This window comes from Pollicipes pollicipes, unplaced genomic scaffold, assembly GCF_011947565.3.
Source record: "Pollicipes pollicipes isolate AB1234 unplaced genomic scaffold, Ppol_2.1 Scaffold_6686;HRSCAF=7923_pilon_pilon_pilon, whole genome shotgun sequence".
In the NCBI taxonomy this organism is placed as follows: domain Eukaryota; kingdom Metazoa; phylum Arthropoda; class Thecostraca; order Pollicipedomorpha; family Pollicipedidae; genus Pollicipes; species Pollicipes pollicipes.
In genome coordinates this window covers 40,870,692-40,889,188 of record NW_023596921.1, presented here as the reverse complement: position 1 = coordinate 40,889,188, position 18,497 = coordinate 40,870,692, and the positions used below count along the sequence as shown (strand labels likewise).

At 50.0% G+C, this 18,497-nt stretch overlaps 1 protein-coding gene across 1 annotated transcript in view; it reads left to right on the top strand.

Moving 5' to 3' along the window:
• Nucleotides 1-200: 200 nt before the first annotated feature.
• Nucleotides 201-18,497, top strand: part of LOC119108660 (protein O-mannosyl-transferase Tmtc3-like) — a gene marked incomplete at its 5' end in the record, with an annotated part of 37,331 nt that continues 19,034 nt past the window's right edge. Inside the window, 4 exon segments of the mRNA XM_037232280.1 lie at nucleotides 201-337; nucleotides 1,781-1,862; nucleotides 4,941-5,040; nucleotides 16,502-16,617. Coding sequence (XP_037088175.1) covers nucleotides 201-337; nucleotides 1,781-1,862; nucleotides 4,941-5,040; nucleotides 16,502-16,617 — 435 coding nt within the window.

The following is an 18,497-nucleotide window of genomic DNA, read 5'->3' as shown; positions in this document are numbered from 1 at the left end:
CCGGCCTCTGTGGTGAATAGGAGCGCACATTGTGCACTGGGCATAGTATTTGTGGGACGTCCGTATCGACCACTGTTTACAAAGATCTGCTGTTTGTAATTCCCACTGCTGTTTGCCCATACAACGCATAAAAGTTGGCTGCTTCATGAAAAGTCGTGATGTTGGTACCACCAGCTCTCTGAACGCAACGATCTTTTCAGGAGCACTCTCACAAGTCCTACAGGCCGTTCTGCGTTCTCACATTCAGATGGAACTACTTCTTCCACCAGCTGAGCCCAATGGGCTACCACCTCGTCAACGTCATTCTCCACGGTCTGGTCTGCATACTTTACTTCAGGTATGCCTGATCTCATCGCCCCAAACCACTGCCAAGATGCAGACGTGCTGTTGCTGACATTGTCTGAGAACCGCACGTGCTAGGAGCCACCTCCATATGTAGCTATATGCTGAGCTGTTCACATACTTATCAGCACGAGCAATTACTATAGTTTTCACACGCCATCATGCCATGGGTCATTTTGCTGCGGAGCGACATCAAGTGTCTCTTTCCAAACCGACCACATTGCTCTCAACATCTAGCTGGAACTGGCTGAAACGGACGTGCGTTACTGAGTCTCTCGAATTAGGTGTGCATTGCAGTGCACAATATAATACAACAATGAGCCGTCGGACATGTCAGCAGTGCGGATCTTAGCATCAGCTCTGTCGCCTGTTGAATGTGGGGCTTTACAATGAGCATGCAACCGCAGAAAGTTGAGCTCCGTAAGTAAGAACTGAGCGCCTATTTTAGCAATGGATGAAGCGGTTTGTTAACCCAGTTTATTCTGTCGCGGACTATGAATGCTCGACACGAGCAAGTTGACATGTTTGTAGGAGCATTACGCTCAATAACTTAGAGAGGTTCTGAAAGCAATTTGTGTAACGCAAGTGAACAGATGTAAAACTGTCATCTGCGACTTATGGACAAGTTTAGAGGCGAAATTGGTATTGCGGGACGTCTTCTCAGAGCTCGTGCTTGTAGGAGTCATCGCTTTTTACTGACGGTCAGCGTTAAATCAGTGTCCAGCGAGCTCAAATTGAAATGCCACTGTGTCGCATGTTTTGTACTCATCTCTACGAATTTTCGCTCACTAGCTACAGCGCATAATTTCCTGCTTGTCACCGGTTTTACCAAATACGGTTGTCATCATTTGGCGAACTCCGACAGTGTCCCTATTGGTATTGTTGATCACAATTGGCTCTCAATCCTCCCATTCCAACTACATTCACCTGCCAATGGGTCCACAAATAGGCCCCTTACCCCAGATGCTTCTGTGAACTACGATGTGCTCAAAACACTTGCAAACAGCCCACTGTGCTGTGCGCTCGGCCCTCTCAGAAGCCACAGACATCAGCTGGCTTTTGGATTGAAACTCCCTCTGATCATGTGTCGTGGAAAATCCTCTTTTAATCCAACGCTAAAAAATCCCGAGATCATGCGACAATGTATTTGATCACATGACGAGCCCTGTGAAACACTTTGGCAATCATTCTGCTTCATTCTGCGGTCGCTTTCAGCATCATCTAGCGTATTGTGTGCATCTTAGCATCCACGCTGTTCCGGACACAGCATGATGTTGTATATATATATATATATATATATATATATATATATATATATATATATATATATATGTGTGTGTGTGTGTGTGTGTGTGTGTGTGTGTGTGTGTGTGTGTGTGTGTGTGTGTCATAATAATATAATTGTTTGCCCCACAACACCCATGCTCGTATGTTACAGGTTATGCGCTCTCTTCGCCCCGGACTCTTGCAGCTTTCTGGCCTCACTCCTCTTCGCCATCCACCCAGTCCACACAGAGGCGGTAAGATCTGTTCACTGGCCTCAGTGGTAGCAAGCTTGTCACGTTTTCTTCTGCATTTTGCCATTTCCCCCTCGATTTCACGGCATGGCGCAGGCTGCTCCTGCGGTCCTCAATGCCACAATGTGTCTGCCACCCCGGTATTAGCAGAAAGCAGAACAGCTGCGTGTAGTAAGTCCGGATTAAGAATTAGAAGTAATGCGCGCTATTAAATGAAAGGTCTGCAGGTGTCCTTGCAAATATTAGATCCTTGATGAAAAGTAAAGGTACCCTTGCTGCAAGCTCGTTATGGTGAGGGCTCGTTTTATGTGTCCAAAGTCACGAATTGTTCACGTAATTTTTTAAAAGTATATTACAGTCTGAACTTCCTCAAAAGGCCGACTGCTGGCTGGTGACCTAGTCCACCACCAGGGTGGGCCTGAATCCCAAGGTCGCCTTTTGCTTAAACTCGTTCAAGCCAACGTAAAAAGCTACGCGTAGGCTCAAGAGCAGGGTGATATATCATACACATGTAACCCTTGGTGGCGAGGCCAGCGTGTGCAGGGTCTCAGTAGCTCACCGTATGCAGGAGCAGTGAACCCAGGCCAGTGCACTGGTTCGTTACAGCTTATATAGTGGACCTTACCAATCACTGGACGATGAGCTATTTACATGTTGGTGTGCTCCAGCTTTCAGGTCCCGCGCGCATTGCGCCGTTTCTTTGTCCCTGAACAGGATATGTCCATGCTTATTAATATAATAGGATGCATTGTGCCTGTACCGATAGCACAAATGGGATGATTATATCTGTTGCGTTCAGAAACGACCTTTAACACTCGTTGATATACTGCATTAGACACCGCAAAGTTTGTTCATGCATACCAGTGCATAATTTAATGGAATAATGCATTTGAGCTATATGTTTTCGTTTACACGTTTTGTTTCGTGTTACATTCATGGTGCAATGTGTGTATATTGAAGACATGTATATTCCGCAGCAACTGGTTACTATAGACAGAAAAGGACAAGCGTGATGTCGCAGTCAGGGTGACTACATTTAAGTACGACGCCTGCTGAGACGTAGGTGTTGGCTAGTTTAATTATCAGCAATCCACTTTTCATGCTTAGTTTTACCCGTAAGTTCGCTGCCTTATAAATGGGACAACTTCGAGCCTCAGGTCTTACGGCAAACGTGTTTTGAGATGTTTGAACTTCTGGAGTTTTGTTTGTCTTGGTCGGCTCTTTGCCTAGTCGTTAATAGCCGCGTTCGACTCGGTTGGCGCAAACACGGAAAGTTTCCCTGCACTTGCCTGGTTAACGTCGCCTATCAACGCTCGACAAAAACACAGCACCCACAGAGTGTCCTGAAATCAGCGCGCCGAACTTGACTCTTCCCAGTAACCAACACCGTCCACGCATCTAACGTTTTCGACGGCAAGTAAAACAAAGAGTCTAGCTGTGATCAACCGCAATTCAGATTCACGACAAAAAGTCACTGAGCGCAAGTCAGAGCACCTTGTGAGGGCACAACAAAACCGGCCACGTAAACAAGGTCGGTCGGGATCGTCCCATGTATTGGTATCAGGCAAAAAACAAGAAAAGTTACCCAACCTGTAAAAGTTGCACAGCTTCGAATTGCCCAGACCTGAGGCTCTGCGACATTCGACTGCCGTAAAGAGCGGGCACTGCTGGCAGGGAAGGTGTCAAATGGCTGCTCTAGTGGAGAAAAATGGCCGCCGAATTCCCGTTGCGTTTGCGGATGCCGGCGCCGGCCGTCAGGTAATTATTAAATGGCGGCGCGCCACGCCGGCCGCCGCCTCTCGGCGGCCGGCCCAGACAGCGGCGGTGGATCGGCGCACCGCTGACAGCGTATTAATGGGCGACGTTAATGGGATTAGATTCTGCCCCCGCCGCGACCCGTGGGGGCCGCGTCCAGCGCCGGAGGGGTCGGGCCGCCCCGCCGCGCCTGCCCCCCTCCAGTCCACCCCCGGCGCCGACCGCCAGCTGTTACGACGATGAAATTCCGGCGGCGATGGCCGTGCATCATTCATGCTAATTTACCGCCGGCTTTTACTCGACCCATGCGGCAGTCAGTCGAATGTGGCTGGGTGGGCCGGCGCGCTGCAGCGTGGCCGGCCGGCCCCGCCGCGCTTGTGTCGCGTGTTGAGTCAGGTAGGCCTTGCCATGGCCGTCCCCGCACTGGAGGCGCGGCGGCGCACGGCTCCTGTTGCAAATGCGCCGCGCTAATCAAGCCGTGTTGTCCGCTTGGCTGGGTGTTCTTGCACGGATTGTCGGCGGCACTGGTAATAGCAGAGGCGTCGCGCGATGGTGGGACACGGCTTGTATGTGTTGGTTGGTAAAGCGCTTGACGGTCGATGCGGATACGTTCTCAACTCCAAGCGGCGTATTCTCATGGCGCTGAACTTCGTCCGTACGTCCGTCCGTCCGAACGGACGGACGGACGGACGGACGGACGGACGGACGGACGGACGGACGACGACACTCGACCGTCCCTCACTCTCCCTCTTTCCATCTTCTCATCGGCAGCCTGCAGCGTCACAGCCAAAGCTCCCACGTACCATTATGTTGCTGCGTTTTGGTAACATGCAGAATGGTGATGTATTCCTCCTGGCGGAGTGCCCCAATAAATGAGTTGATATGCCAACATAAAACAGCCATAATTCCGCACCCGTGATTTATGACTCGCTTGACTCACGCATAACCCATGAACGTAATGGATCAAATTATTTTTTACGCCAAATACGAAAGCATAATCGGACCAAGTAATCTACTAATGGCTATTACACGTCAATTGCATTGCATATTTAAACATTCATGCCTAGTGCTTTGTGAAACGTCGGCGCCGTTTGGACCACGCTTCCCTACGCCATAACAAAACAACTTTTTCCTTTCCACGCAACCCCGCCACACTACACACCCTCAAACCTGAACAGCATCCGAGCTCCGTGCTCCGTGCTCCGTGCTCCGTGCTCCGTGCTCCGTGCTCCCGCCATCTCGTGTGCCGTGACCATCATCATCGACGATTTCCGGCCGGGAGCCCAGAATGACCGTGCCACGATCGCCGCCCCCCTCCGCCGGCAGGTGACCGGGGTGGTGGGAAGGGCGGAGCTGCTTTCCTCGCTCTTCTTCATAGGCGCCTTCATGGCCTACGCCCGATCGACGCAATCGCCTCACACCACGGGTAAGGCGCGTCGTGATGACGCAGCTGATGACGTCATGTCGTTGTGATGACAGAGTTGATGGCATTAAGATGGCGTAGTCGATGAATTTGTGATAGCAAAGCTGATGACGTCGTGATGACTTTGCGGACGACGTTGCAATTATAGATGACCTGTTGCTTTGGGTCATGCGGACGTTTATGGCGTCGATTTTACGCAACTGGTAGCATCGCGATAGCAGAACCGGTGACGTTGTCATAGCACTGCTTGTGACGTTGTGGCGACACAGCTGGTGACGTGTCGGCGTAAATGACACCGTCGTTATGACTCGGGCCAGCTGGGCCGGTCGGTGTGCTGGTCACTGGCCACTGGTCACCGGTCACCGGTCACTGGTCCCTGGTCCCTGGTCCCTGGTCACTGGTCACTGGTCACTGGTCACTGGTCACCGGTCACCAGTCACCGGTCAACGGTCACTGGTCACGAGGCGATAGCAGATGACCATCGAGCCTGATGGAGGCCATTGCTTTGTTGAGGTTTGGCACTTCTTCTGACTTTGGGTTGGCTAGTCCCCACATGCAGCTGTGTGGAAAAACGACAAAGCTGGGCACGCTTGCCGCTGTGTGCTGTGGGATACGCCGCGGCTTTTGGGGGCTGCATTCTTGGTGGCGGCACTTGTCATAGCTTCCGGTGAGCAATGATAACCTGCTTTCGGATGCTGCAGCCAACGTGCCAGTATTTGATATCTAAGGAGATATTTATAGCTGCTAGAGCAGCTTTTATTCTTGTCAATTGCATTGGATGCAATAACCAGTTAATCATGGAGCAATTCCAGCGTGACATGTTGCAGCAAACATTGCGCACCTTTTTTAAATAAACGTCAAGTAGTCCGGCAACGCGAACGGCGATGACACCTTTGCTTATCTCTCGAACATGTTGGACTTGGACGGAACAAAATCAACACCGTCCTTGAAAATAAATGTAGGTCTGTCGTACGACTGAAATGCAGGTGAGACTGGGATGAAACTGAGACTCAAATGTGAGACTGTTTCCATTTCTGTCCTGGTTTTTCTAAGCGTGGTTTTGCCTGCCATGCAAAGTGTTTTATTGAAAACCAGGAGTATGAACTTCTGAAGATAATCCCATGCCCTAGGCTGTTGCGTGCAGCATATTGTAATTCTCTGCAGCTTTTATAACCGTTGATGAGCTACAAAGTGTCCTTGTGATGGGCTTTGGTGTACTTAGTTCCATTTCACCATCATTCAGTTTGGTTTATGTGGGAAGTTCGGCATTGAAACGATTGAATATCAAATACGAATACACATACTGGCAGTCCTCCTCTCTGGCTGCATTCAGAGCCGACAATTTTTAGACATAGTTTTACGTATGCATGCCTATCCCAGGCTGATTATGAAGCTCATTTCACTCCCGTAACGCCCCTGCACGCCTGGCTTCAAAGCCAATGCATATATTAACCGTTCCGTGGCGTCAGGTTGGTGGCGGAGTATTGTTCGGGATGATCCCCCTGTACCGCCTAAGACCGCGCTCCTCCCGCCCTCCCAGCCAGGTCACCTCAACAAGTCGATGGCGGGGCGGGCGGCGGCGGCCGGCGGTCTCCATTACCGTCCGGCCGACACCAGGGCGGCGGCGGCGGTGGCGGCGGCGGCGGCATACGGGCCGCTCCCACGCTCCCCGGCGCCGCTAATAGAGGTGCCGAGCCGTGCCTGGCGCGCCGCGCTGACGGTGAAGGCGCACAGCACCGCCGCCGCCGCCGCCTCCGGCCCTGGGCCAGACATCGACGCAGGGCAGCCGGTCCCCTGGTGGTGTGACGGGCGTGAAACCTGACTGGAGGGGCGGAATAGCATGGAGGAAGGGGCAGGTGCTGCTGCTGCAGGAGAGAGTAGTCAAGGTCAGAGTTGGTCTACCTTTCGGCCTCAGAGAGCTGCGGCGCGGATTCGGATGCGGTTTGATTTTCTCCTTTGATCTTTGCCAACCAGTCCGCTCTCTCAGCCGGTTCCTACTCCCGCGTATTTTGCACCTGTCGGTAACCGATCCTAAAACTAAAAGCCTCAGGGTGTTGCATTAGCCATCACGCTCTGGCATTAGCAACAGGCCGGTTGGTTCACACCCTGCAGTGTATTTCATGACCCGCGCCAGCTAATTTTAGTCTCAGCTCCGTACCCGTCGCTCCTTCAAGTGCCGTCGCCCACGTCACGTGCCACGCATCGCTGGCTTGACGCTCTCGATGTGCCTCCCACGTGCCAGCCAGAGCCCTAGTGAGCTATCCGCCTAATGAATGCAAAGGTCGGGCCGTGTGGGGGTTGACAGAGATCAGGCGGCGTACTGGGGAGAGGACGTCTGCTTGCGGAGCCCGGGAGCGGGGCTCACCATGGCATGGACTTCGACGCAGCGTATTGATCAGGCAAACACACCCCCGTGCCTCCGCTTCTGTGGCCAGCGATAACGCCAGAGCATGCATCGCTTGCAACTAACAGCATGCAGCCTCGTCAGGCTGCACGCTTGGCTGCATGTTTGCAATGCCAAACACCATTCTGGGGCCCACGCCGAGACAAAGCCGTCGCCACAGCCACGGGAACGATCCCGGTGTCCCGGTATCCTGGCGGCTTGGGCGGCGGCGAGGCTGCGGCGCCGCGGCCGCCCAGCCGCAGCGGCCGCCGACTGATACCGCGCCCACGTCTGCTCGCCGCTGCCGTCTCTCGACGGGCCCGACGGCCGATCAGCCGGCCCGGGTGAGCCGACCGTCTCGTCGATCGGAGCGGCCCAGATAGGACGCCGGCGCGCGGTCGGCCGGCCCGGCTCCTGCCACCGCCGCCGGAGGCGTGCCACCGTCACCGGAGGCGCCCGGCTCGTGCCACCGCCACCGGAGGCATGCCACTGTCACCGGAGGCGCCGGCTCGTGCCACCGCCACCGGAGGCGGCCGGCTCGTGCCACCGTCGCCAGGGCGCTGCGGTGGCGTGCTCGCGTTCGTGGATGGGTGTGGGCTCACAAAGCGAGGCGTAGTGGCTCTGTCGATCTTGGCGGCCGCGTTGTCGAGAAACGCAATCTGTGTCAACGTCGCCGACAGAGGTGGAGTGCAGTTTACGACGAGAAAAAGAATGTTGATGATCGCACCGCGGGATGAGCGCGCTGCAAATCATTCCGCGCACCACTTCCAGGGTTCGTGAATGATGTTGGAATGCTAGAGATAATTAGAGGGCAGGATTACACACGCTGTGACGCCGTGGCCGGCGACATGAAGACAGATATTAGTTCCGTTTCCTTATCGAAACACATCTTATTATGACAACTCATTGGTTCAGCTTTTTGGCCCGAAACTGAGTGCTGCAATTAAATTTTCTACATCAGAAATAATGCACATTTCTTTCATTTGTTGTGCTGGGCACATGCATATCAGACTCTCCACAGATATCCCACGCATCTGTTATGTTGTTTTCGAAGGACGCACGAATTCTCAGCTCCGTCTCACCTTCTAAAGCCAAGCGAAATGCTACGTCGCATAGCTTGCGTAGAAGTGCATCCGACTAGAACCATTGTACACCAGGGTAGGGTACTTTCGATCGATACATATTACGTTAGTGGGATTAGCCAAGCAGTTTATAACCTCATACAAAAAGCTATGCGTGCTATGACAGGGTAGAAAGAGGTACTATACGCGTCACAGCGCACCACTGCATGATAGACTGATACTTGGTGCGCGTCAAGGCACACCACTGCATCATACACCGATATTTTGTTCGTCATGGCACACCACTGCATCATAGACTGATCACTGCATAAGCTAAACGTGACATGTGATCGGTCATAGCAAGGCATAGGCAGGAGTATGTGTGTTTGAATGCTGTCTGGGACCAGGGAGCTGCAGTAATTCCACATTTAAACAGACGTAGATCAACGCATGCTGAAGATGGCCTCAAAGGATCAGGAATTGCTGTTGGAAGACCCTTAATAGCTGAGCGAAGTACCACCCCTAGTCAAAGGGTAAAATCTTACGTGCATAAACTCACATCACGTTTTGTAAGCATCCAAACGTGTTCCGACGCAAACAACTTTAAATAGCACTTGTAAAGCTACATCTGATATTCTCTAATGTGACAAATGCTATGCCACGATGTGCCACAATGGCCAACATTTCCCTAAAACAACCTTTTCATGCGGCACATTTGGCGATACCGTATTTTAAGACAAGAATAAACCGTAGAATGCGTGCACGCTTATAATTAAAAGGGCCTTAGGATGTTTCTTCTTCGCTTTGGCAAATGCTCTTATCAGGCGCCGGAACGCTGCACCCGAATGCTATGACCTTCAGGGAGGCCATCACTCGTAGAGATTCAGCAGCGGTGGGATCTTTTATTGTTGTAGAGCAGGTGAAAACTTTGAACACCGAGATTCATGAAATTTCATTATTATGCTTTCAGTGCTTGACAAGCTGCTCCAGAAAAACCTGGTGAGTGTGGGAGAGGGAGCGGGGTTTAAAACCCCGTCGTTTGGAGCGGGTTAAAGGGAATGTTTCACATTTGAACGTATTGAAGCAAGCATCAGATGTGATGAAATAAGCGCACCTATAAATTTTGCCACTTCTAATTGGAAAAGACTGCTCTAGACAGCACAATACCTCTATGCAGTAAATATGCTCATCAATATGTCATTGTTTGATTGCGTCCTCGTACCTTGCACAGCAGTGATTGAGAGCCGACTGACGGGCTGCTGTATCCCGAAATCGTGCTCACAAACACCAGATGTAAAGAACTCGACAACCATATTTTTCAGTTTGGAGGCATAGCTAATGACATGACCGGATTTTAATGACGTCATTATGGCGTCATGGATGTCTGGTTCAACCGGAAACAGTCTCCCCGAAATGGTCTGCACATCTTCTCGGGCGTGTAGCTCAGAAAATAGAGGGATTTGGGACTTGAGAAGGGCAGGACTGTGAACTGCACCAAACGATCTTCAAGATGGCCACTTCAGCTCAAAACCCCATACAAATGTGGAACACTTATGAATATTACTCATCGTGGACTGATTGTCTATTTGTTTGTGGGGTAGCTTAACGTAAATGATCTATCAACCGATGATAATTATATTACACTGCGTTCCAATTTAGCCATTCGGAGAATGAATGGAAATTTCACCAATATTATGGAACATTCGCGCTCAGCAAATGACCATCAAGGCGATCACGGACAAATAAGCGACCCATCAAACCTGGTTTAAATGTAAACATCGGAGTAGAACAAACTGGTTAAGCGTTTTATGGCGTAGTTTTCCCTTCATGTTAGTTGTGCGCCATATATGCCCCAGTTAACAGGTAGCGTAATTAGTGTACTGAATTGGCCGTGGCACTGGGTGTGAAGCGTTTAGTTATTTTGCTGTCAATGTCGGGACAAAAAAAAAGTTTTTTTTTAAGAGGCCCTCGCACATTTCGTTACAGCTTATGGGAACTAGCACGCAATACTGGGGCACCGTTGGTCATACCAGATTTATAACACAATTGATATTATCATGAGCTCTAAAACATTTCCGGAAGCTTGTTATGTAGATTCATAGTGATCTTGATTTAGGCACCATGCGCTGAGCTTCGTCAGAATTATTTTTATCTATAACATTGACTTTGATTCACCATGCAATTTGTGTAATGCCTTTAAACATTTGGTACGTCCCCTACGGCCAAAAGTATTCTGACTTGATCCTGTTTTTATGTTTTTCCTACATGATTAATTACGTTTTCACCAGGATTTCCCTTCAAAAAGATGCATTTCGGCGGCCGCTTTTCCATCAAAAGGCTATTGTTTGCTGGGGCACGAAGCCGCGGACTAAACAAGAGCGGTCGTAATTCGATTGAGGAAATTGGAGTGCCGGAACGAGGCGGGCTAAGACGGCGGCTTAATTAAGTTTCGTATTTTTCGCAGGAAAGGAGGAACGGAGCGCCGTCATATTTTCTGCTGGATGAGGAAAACCGAACAATGCAGCCTTTATTATCAGCATTAGTTGCGTGCTCACAGTTCAATGCAGGCCGTCACGCAGCTACTTCGATCAGTGTTGATTGCGCTTGCACAACAGTAGTGTTTTTCTGTCTAGTGTATTGTTTTTTGTCATAATGGAACGACCTGTTTGCCGCCAAGTAAAGTTAATGCCACTTGATGACGATGTAAACAGATTTGAACACAGCCACATATATGATAGATATCAATTCACTGCAGTCACTCACACCATTTAAAGCAACGTTAGATAATAAGGCTTTCAATGACTGATTTTTAGTTTTGTTACGTTGGAGTTCTCTTAGCCCAAAAAGCTACCTCACATCTATGATGGGATCATGAGTCAAAGCTAAGAGACGTACAGTGCAGCGACCACCCAATCCATACCAGACGTCGAGACTTATCCGTCAGTGAACTCCACCTTATTGCAGGCGGGATGTGAAGACGCTCGAGAGTGGACCCCAGCTGAGAGGTCATTAGGTTTACTTATAGCTATCGACCGCACGATACTCCCGCCCTTACGGAGATTTGGCACGACCGCACCATACTCCCGGCCTTACGGACATCTGGCACCGAACGGTGGATGATTATAAGAGGCGGATGGCTGTGCTCGTTACTGTGTACTTACTAAAGAAAGTGATATAATGCGCCGAATTATGTTAGAATTGTGATACACATTTGCAATTGTCCGTTCTTCCTGTGGCGACGCAGTGACTGTGAAGGCTCAGGCACTTTACGGGCATCAATATTTTGTCAGTTTCACTCTTCAATGCGTCCAAGTCCCAAGCGCATTGATCTGGGGCGGCAGCGTGACGATGGCCCCGTTCCCGTGAGACATGATGGCGGTATATCCGGCCAGGCCCCCACGCGCGCAGTCCCAGCCTCTAAACGACCCAGCACCAGAATATCGGACCCTGCCGGCTCTGAAGGCATGCGTGACGAGATGCAGGGTGCAGCCATGTGATGCGGCCGCGCTGTTTAATGGGACATGACGTCCACGGTCGCTGTAGGGGTTATTTGGGTATGAAAATAAAAACTTGGGGCCGGGACCGTGGGTCAAATATTTCCGATACTTGCGTTCTAATCTTATCGTGTTAATATCCAGCAGGAGCACACTTTTGAATATTTCCCGATGTGCCTTTATAGTCTGTATATATAGTCTGCATTTGCACAGCCGAACCGAGGCAGAAAGTGACAATTTGGCATTCAAGAATCGTTTTACTGTAACCATGCTTCCAGTGGCCAGCAGCTACAGTCCGGGTGGCATTGGGACCGAGTCAAAACGAGCCAAAGTTTCATTCGGTTAGCAAAGAATCGATTTCTTAGAAGCATTGTACCAGTTGGGATTTAGGGCTTAGCCAATGGTGTCGATCGGAATCGTTAATGGGTCGACTGAAGTAAAACTGCGCATGATAGAGGATGAATTTATTTTGTTTGCCTTTTTACGCTTCTGCCAACCTTTTCATGACACAACCCGGCTGCAGTTATCTGCATTGTCACTGGAACCAGCTCCGTGTCAATTTATTGCAGGATAAAGCCGCATGTTCCTGAGTGAAAACTAGAATCGATGTATACTATGATATGCCTCTCTGCATCGGAGTTGAATCAACGCAACGATTAGGGAATCGGTTTTTGAATTAATTCCTCATACCGGGTGGGATCAGGCAAGATTATTGTCGCTGGACTTCGTGCGAAGAATTGGCAACGCAAGATTCATGCGGCATCAACTGCCAAGAATATGCGCGGCAGCTCTCTCCTTCCCGCTTTGCTCGTGTCGCGTTGGTTAAGTTGTAATCAGGACAGCCAGGTTCAGTAAATCAGCTAACTCCGACCATCAATGTTCATAAAAATCAGTGGCGTGGGTGTGGCAAGCCTCGGTTGATCCGCAAAAGGGATGTCGTTCGCCGACCTGAAGGCTTTTAGTAACAAATTATAGATTAACATTATTTTGATTATAGAGGACCTTAAGGCAGAACAAAGCTATTCCACGCAACTAAGTATCTAACAGAGCTGTGAACTCGAAGAAGCAGTCCTCCGCTGAAGGCATGTACGTCATTTTCCATGAATCTTGAATGGCTTATAATTTGTTTCACTTTAAATTATTGCGCAGTGACGGCAACTCTTTTTTGATTTTTGAATAGTTTTGTTTGCGTGCATCAAAATACAGCGTTAGGTTTTTCCTTTGCAGCATTTTCGTTTTTGTACCTTTTGTGTGAGTTTTCATGAATACCAGCACGGTTTAAATTGTGTGCGCCGCTTTCACACGAGTACACAAATGACGCTTCCTTCTGTACAAGGTTTCATCAAAATAAAGATCTTAATTTTTAAGAAGACGGCCATAATAAAAATAACCAAATATTGAAAGACTCTGCCTTACAAGTAGTTTTTTTTTAAATAATGAAATCCAGTGTTCCCTTCTTAGCACAAAACTGCAAATTTATTTTTACAAGTCGTTGGTTACGCCTCCCTCTCTTTTCCCGAGTTTTATCTTCGACCAACGAGGGGGCGAGAGGTTTCTAAGATCTTGAAAAGTAAACCAGCTAAAGCCACAATGAAAACGGCATTGAGAAGCTCTAGCAAAATTGCGCAACAGTGAGTTAAACTGAACAATGATGAATACAGGGGCGCGGAGCTATGTTCAAATGGGGGGGGGGGGGGCACACTCCAAAATGCCAAAAGGGTCCCTAAGATTAGGTAGTGACCCCGAAATGCCAGGATAGGCCCTTTACGATCCATAATGGGCCGTCTACAGGTCATAATGGCGCTGTAGGGTCAGAATGGACCTTCTGCAGGCAAAATAGACCATCCGCAATCAATAATGGGTCTAATGCAGGTTGGAATGGGCCCACTTCAGGTCAGAATGGGACTTATATGGGTAAGAATGGGCCTCGTTAGGTCTTCATGTCCCTTCTATGGTTCATAGTATACCCTCCACACGTCAGAGGGGGCCCTTCATAGTCCATACGATCCCTCTACATATCAGAATAAGCCATCTACGGGCCAGAATGGGCTGGCCAAAATCGGCCCCTGAAGACAATAATGGGCCCCTCTAAAGGTCGGAACGAGCCATTTAAAGGCTAGAATAGGTTCTCCGAGTCAATAATGGACCCTGTACAGGTCATAGCGGGCGAATGGGTTCTGTAAAGACCAGAATGTGTCTTCTAAAGGCCAGAATGGGTCATCCAGTCAAAAATAGGCATCTGTAGGCCAGAATGGGCCATCTAGTCAACAATGGACTTCTATAGGCCGGAATGTGCCTTTTTCTGGTCAGAATGGGCCGTCTTTTGGCTCAGAAGTGCCCTCTTTTAGTCAGAATGGATCCTAAAGAGGTCAAAGTGAGCCTTCGACAGGTCAGAATTGACCTTTACAGCCCTATGTAATCCCTTTACAGTTCAGAATCGGGCCTCACATGCCAGGATGGGCTCTCCACAGGATCTCCAAGTTGAGGGGGGCGCCCCCAGGTTTCAAATTGGCGGGCGAGCTGCCCCCCCCCCCCCTCCCCTCCGATTCCCGCATTTTTGCGCGAATGTGATCCTTGGTAAATCAAATGAGGTCAAGGTTGTTCAATTAATACTTTATAGGTCCCTTCTGTTGCCTCAGGAACCAAAAATGCGATAACAATGTGAAAATGACGTTGAATAGCCTTTGACAGACGCTGATCGACGTAACTTGAGGCGAGCGTGCGATAACCTTCGCAAATTGAAGGGATCGAAGTTTTGGCTTTACTTTACCACGTGCCTTGCCTGGTCATCCTCGTCTGGATCGAGTCGGAAATTGTTCGGCAAGATTTGGTGCATCGGGCTAATCCAGGGACAATTGCGATTGTCACTTTTTAGTTGTTGATTGATATGAAATGTGTGTTAAATTTGGTGTTCTCACTGCCCTTACACGCCTGTCGCTTTTGCCCTGATCGAGTCGAAAAACGCACGTCTAGATCCAGCGCATTGGGTAACGCCATGAACGCATCTGCACACAGCTATGAGAGCCAAATTATTCAACAGTTTGTGTTTACGATATGGCGACTGCGGCAAAACAGCACCTTGTTGGACTCGCCCCGCACACCTGTGCCCGTCCAATAACCGTCACTCCTATATGGCAAGAGAACCTCACACGGAAGATCTCTCCAGGCTATGTGCGGGCACCGCCGTCTTCCCACTGTCTGATTAGTCTTCTACGACACAGACTAACAGACAAACAAACCTATAAAACCGTCCATTTGCAGCAGCGCGGCCGGATATTGTCATCTGGGATGATAGGGGTCGGCTCCATATTGGACCCGCCAGAATCGGAACCGGCCCGACTGCGCTGTTTCTTTTGGCGCGGCAGGGCACGCGGCCAAAGCGGAACCACCTTGCGACCCGAGCTTTCCCTCGATGATGGGTGCTGCACGCAGCCGTTGCTGGGAACAACGCTCAATTGTATATGTGGGGTGTGTAATTATGTTGGAAGAGGCCTTTTCCAGAAAAAACATTTTGGGGCGAAACCACCAATCGCTCTTCCAGTCAAGAGACATTCCAGCACGTTGATTTGCCCTGTACACAGTTCCGGATGGAACAAATTCATATCAGACTTATCGAAGGCCTAGCTATCTTTGTTAATTTGTTTAATGAAGATATCTGTCATTTATTTTGGGGTGGGTGAGGGGCGAACATACTTCAAAGTGCTTTGGAATTTGGTCGAATTGCGAAATTAAACAATTTTAAACTCTTGTCTGCTTTAGCGAACACCCATCATGAGAATGAAGGCAAATTTTTTGGGGGGATGGCAGACAAAAGGTTTATATTTCACACTGTCCACCTGAAATGTTCAAATGAAATATACCAGCGATCTACATTAATTTTTGAGGGGCACTTGAGCCATGCTTATTAAGGTTCAAGTAAGGCATGGTGCAAAGCCTTTCATTTTACCCGCTCCAAGTTTCTTGCAACGTTCTGAAATAAAACAAATTATGTAACGGTTTGCATGATGGAAAACATTCTCAAGCTGGCAGGTGATTGATCAAGGTTACGAAACACTTTGTGCAATAGGCAGGCCTCTTCAACGATAAATGACTGACGAAAACTGACGACGTGAAATTCTTATGTTTACTGCACATGAATCTCTGTGAAACATCCCAACACGCTCTTTTGTATACCACACTGCACATGAATTTCTGTGAAACATTCCAACACTCCCTTTTGTGTACCACATATAATCCAAATCAGGAATGGTTCTAACTTTCAGGATCTCTGATGTTTTGCATCTGCCACTGCTTCCGCTGGTACCTTAGTTCCTTTTGTAATGTCACCTGGGATTGTACCGCACGCCTTGGGGGAGGAAAGGCCTTCGGGAGGAGATTTCCAACTTTTTTGGAACTTGATATTACACCTGTTTTGTCGCCACGCAAAATACCACTTCAAAACCCCCATGTCCCGTAGTTTTTGACCCGTGGCGGAGCCGCAGCAACTGCGTCGATAACCGGTACGCGATGCTGCCGTGTGATTTCAGATTGGAGGAGAATGGCAATCGCTTTGGGCTGCGTGACAACCTCGCTTCTCTGCAAAGAACAAGGCATCACGGTGATCGGGGTTTGCGCCGTGTACGAGATCTTTGTTGTCCGAAAGGTGAGAACGCTACCAAACCAACCGCCGTTTCCCTGGAGCTGGCGATCCCTGAGGGATGCCGATGCTGGAGCTGACGATCCCTGAGGGATGCCGATACTGGAGCTGACGATCCCTGAGGGATGCCGATGCTGGAGCTGACGATCACTGAGGAATGCCGATGCTGGAGCTGACGATCCCTGAGGGATGCCGATGCTGTGCGCATAATATCCAGTCCAAGCTTTTTCAGAGCACGCACGGTAAAACCCGTAGCTGGAACGCACATGACGTGATGCACGAAATCTTCATAACAAAAGATCTACCACTGCAAAGTGAGACGATGGACTGTAACAGTTTATATCGGTCAGAGAGCACTTGCCAGTCAGCCATCGGAACGACATCTCTCGACATGTTCTATGAACGCGATGTGTCTGCTTTGGTATCAGCGATGCACGCGAAGTGGTCAAAACGTCAGGGAAAGCCGTCGCCATTTCCGGTTACAACATGTGCTTTTCTCATAGCTGACCCGTTTCCCTACACCGAACGTGGCATCAAGGACGCCAGCGAGACGGCAGTCGGAAGTCATATGCATAAATGATATCCCCATTGCGGCTTCCAAGCGGCGCGTTCTGTTCCTAATGCTGCCATCTGCTTGCGCTGGGATTTTACATTTGGATGTGCCAACTGGTCCGATTTTCCGTTGACTCGAGGCAAGGGACGCCCGGGCAAAAGTTGTGGCCTGGCTTAAGCAAGCAGTGGACGCACAACTTTGAATTCCTTTTTGGTTCTGGCAGAAGCTACCGTTTGTTCTCAACGTATCACGCAACAGTAGGTACAAACACGCCCGAATAAGCAGCGATGAACACGTTTTGTTAACGGGATGACGTTTAATCATATTCTAACAGGCTATGTACGTTGTACATCATAGTGTGTGTTTGGATGGGTCCTTAACGCATTTGAGTCCCAAGAAATCCGGGAGCGTATGGTGCAGACTTTTAATTGTCGGGCTTGAATGGCTGTTTCGATCCGTTAACTGGCGACCGCTTTTACACATATGCCCGACTCGTCAAATTAAAAACGTTTTTGCTCACTTATCTAACGAAGGTGATATAATATTATCGCACGCAAACATAACCTGAAGATTGAATCTTTATGGAGCATGTCAGCAGACGCATCTGCTCTTAATACGAGCCTACCAGTGTAGTGAATTTTTTCCATGGTCACCGGCGAAATAATACTTCACTGGACTTAAGTTACGCCGGCTCTCTTGCTATTGCGAACTCTTTCACCCTTGATAGTACCCAAACATGATGGGGCACCACTTCTCCCGCGACGTCCACCGTTCCACCGGTGCGGCAGGTGCGGTGCGGTCCGAACCACCGGTGCGGCAGGTGCGGTGTGGTTCGACCCACCGGTGCGGCAGGTGCGGTGCGGTCCGAACCACCGGTGCGGCAGGACAGAGAGCCATGTTGTGACAGCAAACGGTCTCCCCTCCCGCCTCTGCGCGCTTTCCGATAGTTTTCGCCGCCCACGCCGGTATTATGCCGTCTCGGGCCGTACGCCAGCCGCTGATAGCCGTGGCGGCGAGGTGGCCGTCTCACCGTATCGACAACGCTCCGGGGCAGCGCGGCGGCGGACCGGACCGAAGACGCCCGGAGCGTGCCTTCACCCCGTGACTGCGGCATGGCGCCCGATCACGCGTCGCTTAGCCGCGATGGGCGCCGTGTTACTGCGTACCACCCGCTGACAGGTCAAAGGTCACGGAGGGGTGGAGCAGGTGGCGACGTCGGACCTCTGCCGGTCGGTGCGGCGCCGGCAGGGCGTCTCTGAAAGGCGCCGTTTGTTTTATGGGTGCCCCCGGCAGCTGTAATCAATGAGTTGACTTCATGGCGATTTGCTGTCCA